The following is a 13776-nucleotide window of genomic DNA, read 5'->3' on the forward strand; positions in this document are numbered from 1 at the left end:
GCACCCACCATGTGCCAGGCAGTGAATAAAAAGACCTCTCTTGTAGCCACGGGACCAGCAATACAGTGAAAGGGACAGATAAGAAAACAGATGAGTCATTTCACAACACTAGGGGGAGTGGGCTGGGTGACGGGGCGGGCGTGGGCATTGTGGAAACACAGAGCAAGGGGCTAACTTGGTTGTGCTGAACTTCGGGAACAGTTGATGGGGTCTTCAGAGAGAGCAGGTGGCAGAGCATCTTGCAAATGGAGCAGTCTGAGAAAATGCTTGAAGTCTTGCGACAGTGTGATGCATTTTGGGAGATAAATAAATATTGCTGGGGTGTAAGTAGGAAAATCAGGAGATGAGGTTTGCTATGCCAATAAACAGAATAATGATTTAGGAGATAAATATTTACACTACTTTGACCAAAGTCTTTTTAAGGATTTTAGAAACAACTTTTAATATAATTTCCATATTTTTTAATGGAAATATTATTTATCAGAAACTTTAAGTGCTCCCATAGTATAATTTTGTTGGCCTTGCTTGAGTTAACATAGGTACTTGAAAGAAAGAAAGAAAACACTTTTATAATTCGGTCTTTTGAGAGGCTGCCCTTAAATATTCTGAATTAGAACTTCACCTCCCTTCTCGTTTCTTCCACACCTGTTGGTTATTTTTTTCTGCCTTCGTCTGCTCTCAAGCTCACCTTTCAGCCTTCTAAACAAATTATGATTCCTCCGTTTCCTTATTCACGTGACTCCTAAAGCCTCAGCTAGCAGAACCCAGTGAGTTAGAATTAACTCTAAATAAGCAGTTTTCATTTTATTTTGCCTTCATCTCTCGATACTCCATTGCTGTAGAAGATTCGAGTAGAGACGCACCGTTATCACGTTGGGGAATGAATGAATGCTGATGTAAGTTCAGTGACATGTACTTGTTGCCTTTCAGTCGATTCCTTGCAGTACTTCTGAAGCCTTGTTTCCATGGATTTAAACAGGATTCTTGCGTTGCTTCTGTGGTTCACTGTGTGTCTGATATTTTTTTTTCCTTCTGTGATCTGTCTTTAAATTTAAGCTTCTATGGCATAGGCATATGTAGATTATGTAAAAAAAAAGAGATTTTGGACAAATTGTTATATACTCACATGGCTTACTACAAAGATTATCCACTGTCTGTTTTACCTGTGAGTACATTCAATGTTGATAGGTCGTATGTGAAGTGGGGTACTAAAGAAAATTGAGTTTTGATGACAGCAGATTCAGTGATAGAGAGTTCTCATGAACAAAAGCATTTTCTAGCCAGTTATACCCAGAATCTATTCTGGTTACTGTCTTTTCTCTTGATAAGTGTAGTACATTAATTTTAAAAGTGGGGCCTGTATGTCTCAAACTTGTGGCATGATTATTGGTTCTCTTTAAATAGTCGTGCCTTACCATGGATGAAAACGAAACCAAGCGTGTTGCTTTCTCTGCAGCAGAGAGTGAGGGGGTTTTGCTGGGTGGAGATAGCCTTGAAATTGGTTAATTTTGCTGTTTCTTCATGCTGAAGAGAAACCATGATATGGTAACAAGAAGCTCAATGTCAGAAAGAGAGGGAGGCAACTTGGGGCTTAGGTTCCTCCCACCACTGCAGAAAGTGCAGCTGTGCGTTTTTAATATGCACAGCAGGAGATTTCAGCAGCTTGATGATATATAGTGCATCAATGTTGAAAAGATAAACACATTTGGAGAGCACAGGAAGGGCCTTGTGTTTTTATGTTAGCAGAATGCTTCCTAATGAATAAGAATGTGGTGCTGGCTTCACAGAGCCATATGGCAGCTTTTCTAATTTTAGTTGTGTGCAGATGCATAATTCTCTGGTTTTACCTTCTAGAACCTTTGAGATGCTACATAACTTTTCCTCTAATATTTAATCCATAGTGCTTGGCCAGAAACTGCCTGTCATTGTTTCAGTGACTTCTTTGCTCTACGTGGGTCGCACTATGGCTAGGTCTCACAGTCACTTCACCTGAAACCATCCAGCTCCTAAATGCAAGAAAAGATGGAAATCGTGGATGTATTCCCACTAGAGTCTTAAAATTTGTTGTGGGGGTTATTAGACTTGTGTTTGACGTCAGTCTACTGAAAAATTGATAGATTTCTGGGTGAGTGATTTTACTCATTTTGAAGCAGTAGAATTAATTATAAAACCTGCATAAAGTATCAGGTTCCATTTTAGTCAAAGATTCTAGCACTTTAAATAATACTGCTTCAGTGAAAGCAACTATCCTCATGCTTGACCAGACATAAAAATAACTTTTAAACTCTTACTTGGCTCTATGTGTCAGGGAGATCTAACCATGGGCCGCGCTCAAGTTTTTCTGTATGTGTGTAAATACTCCGTGGGTTATCTTGCAGTTGACATATTTTTACAGAGTGAATAATTGATATTTGTTTGAATTTTGACTTGTTAACAATAGACTAATTTCCACAAGTTTTCCACAGGCTTTTCAGATGATTAAAAAAAAAAAATGAAGAAAAGAAAGTGTATATACCTCTTCGATAATGGTGGCCTCACCCTGTCCCTCTAATGGGCGGACATTAAGCAGCATTTAGGTTTCTGAGTCGTCAGTGGTGGTTGCCACTCCTCCTGCTGCTGGAGTTAGAACAATCACGTAGCCGTCCCCTGTGCCATGACTGCCATCCCTGTGAGGACATAGGACTCCGTTCTGGTGATGTTTTGTGCAAAGGCCCTTTGAGTGTATGTTCTCAGTTCAGTTGCCTAATAATCAAATAGACAAGACTTCCTAATATTATAAGATTCAGTAAGTTACCAGAAATCAATAAATAATGTTTCAGAAGAACAGAGAAAGGTCTTTTTTTAAAAAACACCGCTTCATAATTTAAAAATAGCTAATTATAGTTTTTTAAAGATAAACAAAATTTTTGCTAGACTCACAGTTTCTGATGTGTTGCTGTTCTCACCAGAAAACTTGTTTTACTTTCAAATTTATGCCTATAGATGCCAAAGATAAAGAATTGAATCCAACTGCTTCAAAAAATACCTTTTTTTCTTATATTTTTAAATCACTTATATTTCTAGAGATCAAAGGCTTCCTTTTTCACCTTTCCTTTTGTTCTGAGAGAAAACATGAATAATAATTACTTATAAAGAAAAGCATATGGAATATAATATTAATGATTTTTCCCCAGTTTGTGGTATGACTCATCTTAACACGGTCCCTGAAGAGATGGGGTTTTGTTCTTTGCTTTGAACTGGAAATCTAATTAATTGGTATTGGATTTCTGGAGTGCAGGCAAATGGAGGAGGGGACTGGATGGGATGACTCCCCAAGCAGCCACCCAGGAGGGAAGGGACACTCGGAGAAAGACTAGAGAGGCATCCTTGGGCAGTCTCTCTAATCAGAGCTTTGTATTTGTAAAAACTGTGTTATTAAAAAGATCATCGCTATTTTATGATATTTTTATCTTTTAGGGAGTGAGAAAGAAAAGGATAGAATTATTATTTTCATTGTTAGTCTCTTAGGTCATATTCTTTATCTAAAAAGGTGACTTTAATAGTTAAAGTGCAGCAGGAAGAAATGGAAGTCAAGCCATGGAGAAGAAATCTTTTTTTAGGCTTTGAAAATTAAATTTTATCATCTTTCTTCCATTTAAGAGCTCCATCTGTAATAATAAGATTTCATAAGGTTTTGATCATATGAAATTCTGGGACCATCTTTCTACTGTTGAGTTTACTGAAGGATATTTTTGTAACAGAATATATTTTTATAGTTAATGGATGCAAAATATAGAAAAGTAAATATAATTTGTGACCGCTGAGAAAATTGTCTAATTTAAAAATATTAAATAGTGTGTTTTAGTATAGTAATCCTGTACTTACAGAAGTATAAATATATCTAAGGATTTAAGCTTATTTATATCTGCTCCATAAGAATAGCATACTCATTACTGAAATGCTCCATCAAGATACCAATATATGTTCAGTCAACATAGTATATCTCAAAGGAGTCCTTTTCTTCCTCCTTTTAATTTTAAGGCTCAACTGAACATTGAACAAAGGTAGGAATTTCTTCATGAAAAGTACTCAAATAGCATGAATTCGTGGCCAGTTTAATTTAGATTCCCGTTACATTGGGAAAACTATAATTCTAGGTGTTTTCTTATCAGTTCATATTATTGATTTTTTTCTTTTTAATATTGAGAGATGGTCAAAGCACAAATTCAGTACAGAATTAAATAATAGGTGACAAAGTTTCTGGAAAATGCATATATCCAAACATTTAGTGAGGACAGGAGTGAAAGGCCCTAAATTTGTATTTATCCATTGCCTCTTATTTATTGACTCCATCAGTAGTGAAAGTTTCCCATTCTCTTAATACATATGAGGGTATTGTGTAAGTATTGTGACATTTTAAAAGTTCTCTTGCAAATAATAGACTCAGAGTTTTCTTTCAAAGCATATGTTCCACTAATATAATTTCAAATTGATCTTGTGAAAATTTTTGTTGTTTTCATTTTTTAGTCAGGGATTCCTAGAATTCCAGTTTAGGCAGACTTTTTGTCAGTGTTCCTTAACGTTGGTTTTCAGAGGCCAGGCTGAGATTTCCCCCAGGCCAGATGCCACGCCCATTCCCACCAGTTTCCTTGTTGGGCCACTGCTTCTGCCATCCAAGTCAATTACAATGCATGGGAAATATTTCCAGCCATGTCCAGCCATTTTTATCTCTTCTTTGAACTTAAAGTTAGTTCCTCACAGTGTAGCCCTAAATTCTTCTCGTTTGGTTCGATTGTAATTGTTTTGGCCTCCGAGCTAAATGTGATCTCTCAGCTGACGAGGATTATTCACTCTGCCTGTACCACACACTTAGCAAGACACCCGAGATGCATAGACGGACACTGCTGAGCTGATCCCATCCATTTCCTTGTCGTGGCCACTCGTTCTCTGTGACTTCTTGTTAGCTACTTCTTTTCCCCTTTTAAAGGTTTATTAGTTGAATATTATAAAGAGGAAAAAATGACATGTTTTATTATTACAAATAAGTTTTCAGGATGTTACTTATTTTTATCCAGGCTTTCCAGTAGAGCCCAAACACATATTTTATCAGATCTAAATCATCTCCTACTTTAAATTTTAGGCCCTCACCCTAGATTATATCTGATCCATAGATTCCTAAAAATAAAAGAAAATGCTGTGCAGATATGATCCTCATTCTACATATTTTCTGATAAAAGTCCAAAATGCAGAGCCTGAGCTTGTTGCTAGAATATTTAAAATAACCCATCATGAAAGTTTATCAGTGTGTAGGAAACTGCATGATTGGGTTTTCTACATTTGAATGTTTAAAATTTGACAAATGGATGAATTTAGGAAAGTTTTGGGTCTTACAGAGTGATTGATGATCAGATCCTCTGTAAACTTCTCACAGGGTATATTGTCTTGAAAAGACTCAGAAATGGATTATCAGAGGCACTGTTATTTTGTATTTCTTTTGCCCTAAAATGCGGCATTATTATAGACCCCACAGAAAACAATGATTTCTTACTATTATGATATCAGAATCTCATGACAAATAGCCTGATGTTTTCTAGTGATCAGCGACAGGTACAGGGTTGCCCTTGTGATTAACAGCTGTTGCTTCATATCTCACTCTCCCCCAGCATTAATCTAAATTAAGTCCATTCTTTAAAAAGAATAAAACCACCAGTTGTAACAGTGGAAGGATAGGAGAACTTGGGACCCTGAGAACATGAGATGCCTGGAAACTTCCTGACTAAGGCAAGACAAGATGATTCGTTTTTTAAGACTGGTTCTCCTCAGAAAACCCTCTTCCCATGTTATTGACCCTGCCCACCTATTCCGTTCTTCCCCCTGCACCTTGCAAGGCCGGTGGGCCTCGAGGAGAAAATCAGTTTCTTTTTCCACCCACCCTCGATTCCAGTTGCTCCTGTATTTCTGGGAATATGTGCCAGCAGTGGGTCTAGTCTGTCAGTCAGCCACCAAATATTTGGTGAAAACCTACTCTGAAATAGGGACGGTGCTTAGCCATTGAGGATACAGGCACAGTCCCCCTTCATAAAACTTGCCTTCTGGTGGGGACGGTGTACTATTTCATGGACTGTGATTCACATGGCAGGAGGTGGGCAGAACAGGATACCCTCCTGGGAAGATGTATCAGAATCTCATGCAAAGAATGCCTTTTCAATCTGAAAATTCTGATGGACCCTGTCTGGACAGATCCTTTCTTGTACACCATTCCAATTTGAGAATCAGTGCTGCTACAAAGATGTTACTGATGGGAGCGTATACTCCTGTGAATAGTTTGGAAGTGGAGGGAAGGCTGTGAATTACCATTCTATGGGATGTTAATCCATTGTTCCTACACACCGAGTGCCACAACGCCAAAGACAAAATAAGAATGCAGTAGGACCACATAAATAAATAATATCTTTTATATGGGTTTTAAGATTTAGTATTAATGAAACTCAGGGATCCTTAGGCCTGAAGCCTGCTGGGACTACCACAAGACAGGGCTGTTAAATTAGGTGAAAATATGATGAAGCAGTAGGTGATGGTGCCAGTGCTATCCCTGGTGGGAAGTAAGGTGAGCAGAAACTGAAGAGAAATCTACAGCCTTCAGAGTGAACTGGCAAAAAGAAGTAATAGTATGCCCCAGTATGCGTTTATTTGGGGTATATTTGGCAGTGAAAAAGATTCTAGCAAAATGGGGATTGGTGTGTGTGTGGTGGAGGGTGTTGGGAGAGCCTCAGATATATCCTGCCTCGGTTAAGACTGGCTGAGGAATGGGGCTGAGACCAAGCCTGCGGAGGGGGCAAGCGTTAAGCGACCTCACAGTCAAGAGCTAGGGAAGGCAGCAAGAAAAAAATGAAGTGAGGGCAACAGGTCCTCACAATATTGAGTTATAAAGGCTCCCAGACAGCAGGTCCCTTCATAGGTGGTCACAGTTATTTAGATCTAAGGAGGTGAATCAGGAATGTAGTAGAGCAATGGAAAAAGCTGATACAGTCTGCCTGTGATAAGCTCTGCAAAGAAATTACTACATTTGGTTGAAACTCAGTAAGGAGGAACTAATAAACAGAAATATGCTAGTAGTAAGTTACATTTGAAAACTACTTTTTAGTTTTTCGAGTATGTTTTACATATCCCATTTACTCCTGTCACAGTCCATGATGTACAGAAGACAGGTACTAAGGCCTTCAAAAGTCGAAGTGACTTCCTCTGACTCACACTTCTGTTAAGTGGCTGAGTTTAGACTTGAACCACACAGGTCATCTTCCATTTTCCACTGATAAACATACATGTGGAAGCTCTCCATCATGGGAGCGGCAAGATTTGGAGGACCTGCATAATTCCTAATTATTTTCTGCGATGTCAAATGCAAATTAAGCTTTACAGGTTTTCAAAATACTGTGTAAAATCTTTTTTACAAAAAAGGAAGCAAAATTTACCAAGCTCTAAAAGCAGATTGGTTCTGGGTACTAAATTGATTTACGGTTTTCTTTATTTGCATTTAATTACAATGATAACATGCAGTGTAAACAAGGATATAATTTATTCGGGTACAAATAATTGGCACATTGTTTTTGTGTTGTTTTTTAGCAAGTTGTTGATATGTATCCATTATGCTTTAGACTTTTTTTGGTGTTCTTGAAGTAACTAGTTTGCGTGTATGTAGATAACTGTGCATCTGTTTCTTCTGTGAGATTTTTTCAGGAGAGAATGTCTTCTTGGGCCTTGTGGGCCTGAAAGCTGCCTCACATGTTTCTAGCCAGGAGCACATATTATGCACCTCTGTACTGGATAAAAGGACAGCCATTGAAATTCTCTAGGTGCTTGATAGGGTGCCTCTTCTCTGCCTTAAATTGTAAAGCATCTTCAACAAGACGGGGACCAAATCTTTCTGGTTACTTTAAGTGTGAATGTGACAAGAGGTGGAATGGTACCAGAGTCCAGGCAGTCCTTATGGAGTGTCACATGGGAGCAGCCTTAGCAAGTTAGGACTTGTTTTTATTCCTTCTTCAAATGTGTGCAAATGTATATCTGATTATGCTACTGAATTCTGAATATCAGACCCTCCGTTATCCTAGTTTAGGGAATCTCTTGAGTAGAAACTAATTGTGCCATGGTATATAGCAGTTTTGTAATCTAGAAAAAATGCTTGTCAGCGACTAGCATGAAACCACTAAACTCATTTTATCAGCAGCATGAAAGGCGATCTGAGCCACAGGTTCTGGAGGTGAAAAGTTAATGTTCTGGCTCCTGCTTCCAGCAGTTTCTCCTGTTCAGTGGCAGTGGGGATGTATTTAAGTCTTTTATAGCCATCTCTGATCCCATTAGAGATTTTAAAAATCATTACAATAAAAATGTTTCTGTGTCACTCTGCCCTTGAAATAGCACTGCCATTTAATTCACACTTATGTTTGTCGCAGAGAAAGCAGCAGCTGCCAACATCGATGAAGTGCAGAAGTCAGATGTATCGTCTACAGGGCAGGGTGTCATCGACAAGGATGCGCTGGGGCCTATGATGCTTGAGGTAGCACATCCTTTTTTGGTTCTATATTTACAGTGTTGTTGGTCTTCACAGGATTATATTTAATTTTCAGGTGAATGTAATTTAAGGGTAATCCACACTTAATTTTCACTCTTAAGGTTGAAGTACTGTTGACCTCTTTAGCTTCCTAATACATATCTATTCTCTGGCTCCTGATTCTAGCATTTGTACATTTCAAATTAATAATGCAGAATTAAATTGACTAGATTAGAATATAAATTGACAGGCTTTAACTACCAGTTGAGCATTCATTTTGGAAAAGCATGTTCACAAGTTCTGTTAAATTCTGTGATATAATATATTTTAGCTTGAAAGGTTCCCCAGATTCTTAGATTTTATATATGCCATGTACATATGCCTATATATACAGGTTAAAATTTGAGGACCAAAAGGAGGTTTATGCTTTTTATTTATGCTACTTAGACTAGTTTATTTATCTCATAAAGATGAAAATGGAAGTAACAGGCAGAACTTTTAAGATAAGCATCACAGTGTAATGCTTGGTCTTAACTGCCTATTCTTTATTAACCTTAGGAAGTTTTATGACCAGACTGCTATCCAGAATTTGTAAAGTCCAGCTTTCCTATTGTATTAACTGGTACAATATTAACCACCAAGTGCTTTGCTGTACCTATTCCAAAACTAAAATGCAAGCTGTAGGCTATGGTAAGATGAGGGAAAAAGTGTGAGTGAATATATAACAAGGAGCAGGGGAGCCCTGAGACATAAGTTATGTCAGTTCTCAGGATAATTTACTCTGCTGATGATAAGATGAGATTGAAAATTACCCCGCAGCCAGAAGCTTTGCAGCATTATCATTATCATTGCAGAATCGCTTAGCTTGCTGCAGCAGCCACACGTATATAAGAAATGAGGATTTTTAAAGCAAAGATAACCAATAATCGTCCCTTTTTTTCAGTTGGTGCATAGGATGATTTTTATTTTTAGAAAACTTAATTCTGTGAAAATCTACCATATAATTGGAAGGTGGGGGGGGACACAGAAGAAATTTAAAGATTGTCTGACCCGGTCTTTGTATGAAATGACAGAATTCATTCCCTGGGGCTGGACCTGCTGGCCAGCCCATTAAATGACCCCATGTTGTCCTTTGCTTATTTCTCTTGAGTCACTGGCTTGAAAACATCCAACTACAATTTTCGGTGAAAAAGCAAAAACACACTTAACCTGATTTTCCAGAGTCAACAAGGCAGCAGTGGAAGGCCACACTGCTACTTCCGCTTGATTCTTTGAAGCACATAAGAAAACTCTAACTAGGTGGACTATTTAGAATTAGATGAAAGAAAGTAGATAACTTCCTGTGGAAAAAATTTTGAATTATAAACAAAATCGATTTGAAAATTATGGTAATCTAGATTTTTACAGTTAGGAAATTCCCGTATGTCTGTGTTTATTCCTTACATCAGGAGGAAATTAAAGTAGGGTGGAAACTCCTGGGAAGACTTTTGAGGCTTCTGAAAAGAAATGCTTGAAGTAACCACAGGGCTGTGACTCGAGCCCTTGGAGAGCGAGTTCATTAATTGTAGAAATGAGATTGTTGAATGTTGTGGGCCTTATCTCATCAAATCAAACCAACATTTTTGGTGTTTCAAAATAGTCTGCTGAGAATTCAGTGCATTGAGCAAGTACCTGTGTAGCAGGACGTTAGTTCTAAATATGTTAGAGAGGCAGTGTTGAATCCAGTTACTTCAGGTTTGAATTTAAATCTTTATCTCTGTTTACATGTAATAGTTTAAACAGAGAAAGCCTGTTCTCCTCGAGCTGTTCCCAGGCATAGATGCACACTCATGCTTACATCATAGCATAGTGGTTGCTAGGCAACCAAACCAAATGTCAGCTTTTTTCATCAGGGCATATCATAGTGAGCTTTAAAAAAACACAAACAGTTTTATGAGATGAAACAATTTCATCTTTCGGTTGTATTATGCCACAAATCCTTCTTTTTACTATGGTACAAAGCAGTAGGAAGCTGCATGCACTTTTAGAAGTGAACTCTAGGTTATATGATTATGAAAATCCCTGTTGGATGTGCATTGAAAGCAGTGAGTTTAAAAGGACACTTGCTACGTAACTAATCAGCCGACTGACTTCCTGTCCCCCCTCACAGACACACATTCGTACACACACTCACACAAGGTTTTCAAGGGTTGATGCCAACCTATTATGGAAGGCCGTTTATGTATAGTTTTGCTTTGCCCTGCATATTGTTTATACCACTGGGAAAACTTGACAAAATATTTAAGAAAAACTTAAAACCAAGTGTTTTTTTTTTTTTTTTAAACTTTTCATTAGTGCCTTACGGTCAGTTCTAATTTGAGAGAGCCTTAGTTTTGTGATGAAAATAGGATTAAAGATGGAATGTATTCAAAGAAAGCTCACAAAATAGGAGGCTGTTATAACTCAAGGAAAAAACAAACTAGGGAAAAAGTAATGCCCCAATTATACACGTGGTTATATCAGTATGTACATGTAACATTCATGTTAAAAATAGTAGTAAATACATAACATGAAGAAACTGTGTGGCATAAAGTGGGTAGACCAGATGGCCCTGTTTCAAGGTATGCCTGATCAATATCAAGCCTTTATTATCTTTATTTCCTGAAATGATGCTAGATTCTGCATCTCCTTCCCTAGTCGAGACTGGAGTGACAACGAAGAGTGAGGCTATGCACCCATTACAGGAAAAATGCTATCATCTAGGTGACTTACCTACATCTTGACAATCTGGAGAAAAAGTAATATAGAAGGGCACAGCTAGTTGACTTTCAGGTTCTCACTGTTATAAACCAAAACCTTGAGTCCCTTTCTAGTCTTGGACAGTGCTGACCACATCTAAGCCTGAGGTCCCCATGAAGACTAGTTTGTCATATCAGAGACACGCTTCCCGGACCCTTGCCCCATATACACCAAACAATAAGGGATCGATGTTTCTGTAAAGGTCTGAGATCATCTGCTGTTCTTTTCGTTTAAACCCTGGCAGCTTTAAGGGTAGTAAAATTTTCAGGGTTTTTTTCTTGACATTTATCCTTAAAATGAGGGAAAATTATCAATGACCCCTTCCTCCTGTTGTATTGCATGAGAAACCCTACAAGGAAATTACTTTATGTTGGGTAGGTAACATAAAAGCTGTCCTTGGCCCTGTGGAGTACATCAAGCTAATTTTGAAAATACAGATAAATGCCTGTACACTTTTACTTGGCAATAATTATCTCCTGATAAGTTAACAGAGTTAGTGTTTGTCATTTACTTTGTGACAAGAAACCCCGATCTAGGCTCTCTCCTACTTACCAAGATGAAATAATTTGAAAATGTGTTGTTTCTGAAAACTAGGAGAGGAGCCAGAGAGATCTCTTTTCTATCCACTGTGAATTCTGTTTGTCTTAAAGGGATCATTCCCTTCTTAGATTGCATATGATTGTATGTTGTATCCTTTCTAACATAGTTTGTGCCTTTTCCCTTAGGCCCTTGATGGCTTCTTCTTTGTAGTGAACCTGGAAGGCAACGTTGTGTTTGTTTCAGAGAATGTGACACAGTATCTAAGGTATAACCAGGAGGAGCTGATGAACAAAAGTGTATATAGCATCCTGCACGTTGGGGACCACACTGAGTTTGTCAAAAATCTGCTGCCAAAGTCTATAGGTAAATGCCTGTCTGCTGGGTCTCTCCGAACTCCCCCCACCCCCATACACGTGGTTGGAGGGGGTAAAATAGAACTTCATTATGTCCAGTGGGGATAAGAGTAACTGGGTGGTTGTTTAGAAATGCTTGTGTTAAGTATTTAAGCTTATTTTTTTTTTAATATTACTTATTTATTTTTCCCCCAAAGCCCCAGTGGATAGTTGTGTGTCATAGCTGCATATCCTTCTAGTTGCTGTATGTGGGACGTGGCCCCAGCAAGGCCAGAGAAGCAGTGCATCGGTGTGCGCCGGGGATCCGAACCCGGCCACCAGTAGTGGAGCGCACGCATTTAACCATTAAGCCACGGGGCCGGCCCAGTATTTAAGCTTAGAAGTCATGGAGAATAGGACATCTGCAGATATTTATCTTGAGTGAATGATCGTTTTGATCCTGTGTTTAAAGTACGTGAAAATAATTCAGATGGAAAGTACTCATGGCAACTATTTTCATGGGGTATGTTTTGTTGTTGTGTTTTGAGAAGGTGCCAAGTTGCCTCCCACCCTATCCAGGGCCGGCCGACTCTGTTTTGTCCGTTTTCTCCAAGACGGTCTGAGAAGTAAAAGGTCATGGGAAGTTTGAGATTCAACTTATTTTGAATGCTGCTTGTGAAAAGAGTGTGTGTGTGGGTGTACACAACATTCTAAAAATAAAATGTTCAGGAACAAGTGGCGTATAGAGGCTCAAATGCTATCAGCCCGGGAGCCCTAAATGGGCTCTGCCATTTCACAGACTCTTCAGTGGCTCTGCAAGTGTCACCATCAGATGCTGCCTCCTTCGGGAGCCACTCTCCCTGCTTCAGGTTCCTGGCTTCTTCATCTTAGTTTGGAGCTGCTGTCCAAAAGTGTATGTGATTATTAAGGGCCGTGCTTAAAGTGGGTGATTCACAGCGTGGCCCACCTTAGTTGCCACTCTGGAGTATTGCTGTTCCCACTTACTAAGTGGTTCTTTTTTTAATATTCTCACTTAAACTGATGATGCTAAGAACATCTTTACAGATAAAAAGAAGTGCATATTTTCGTACTGAATAAGGTCAACTCCTGAGTTAGCAAGTATTTCTGTTCCTTTTTGTAAGACTGTTTATATTAGCTGATCTTATTGTTACCACAGTAAATAGGAAAAGGTTCTTTCGAATTCCATTATGGCTAGCTTTTCCTTGATGTGATGACCCTTTGTTCAAAGTAACTGCAACAGTAATACAAAATAGATGAATGCTGTGTGAGATTCTTTTATTACATTCCCTAGTAAATGAACAAGAAAATGGAATTTCTTATTTCAAGTAACTAATATTTTCAGATTTCTTCAGTAATTTTATGACTTCCTCAAAGGACCTATACTTATTAATTCACTATTATTAATTCACTTGTCTAAAGAGCTCTTTGCCTTACTTTATATTGTACTTTTTTTATACTTTCAAATTACTTATTAACCTGAGTTAATAAGAACTCTTTTTTCTTTGATTACTCTATGTAGTCTCCATTATGTAAATAAGCTTTTAAGAATGTTGATGGTGAAATAGACTTCCCGAA

General features: G+C 38.3%; 1 protein-coding gene across 17 annotated transcripts in view; it reads left to right on the forward strand.

The window, feature by feature from the left end:
* Positions 1-13776, forward strand: part of NCOA2 (nuclear receptor coactivator 2) — a 283737-nt gene that overhangs the window by 211449 nt on the left and 58512 nt on the right. For all 17 annotated transcript variants that reach the window (XM_087420446.1, XM_087420443.1, XM_087420450.1 and 14 more), the window contains 2 exons: positions 8433-8536; positions 12034-12211. In XM_087420446.1, the coding sequence (XP_087276572.1) occupies positions 8433-8536; positions 12034-12211 (282 nt within the window). The remainder of the gene's footprint in view (positions 1-8432; positions 8537-12033; positions 12212-13776) is intronic.

Source organism: Ceratotherium simum, chromosome 31, assembly GCF_057802395.1.
Source record: "Ceratotherium simum simum isolate JZ-2026a chromosome 31, ASM5780239v1, whole genome shotgun sequence".
NCBI classification, from domain to species: domain Eukaryota; kingdom Metazoa; phylum Chordata; class Mammalia; order Perissodactyla; family Rhinocerotidae; genus Ceratotherium; species Ceratotherium simum.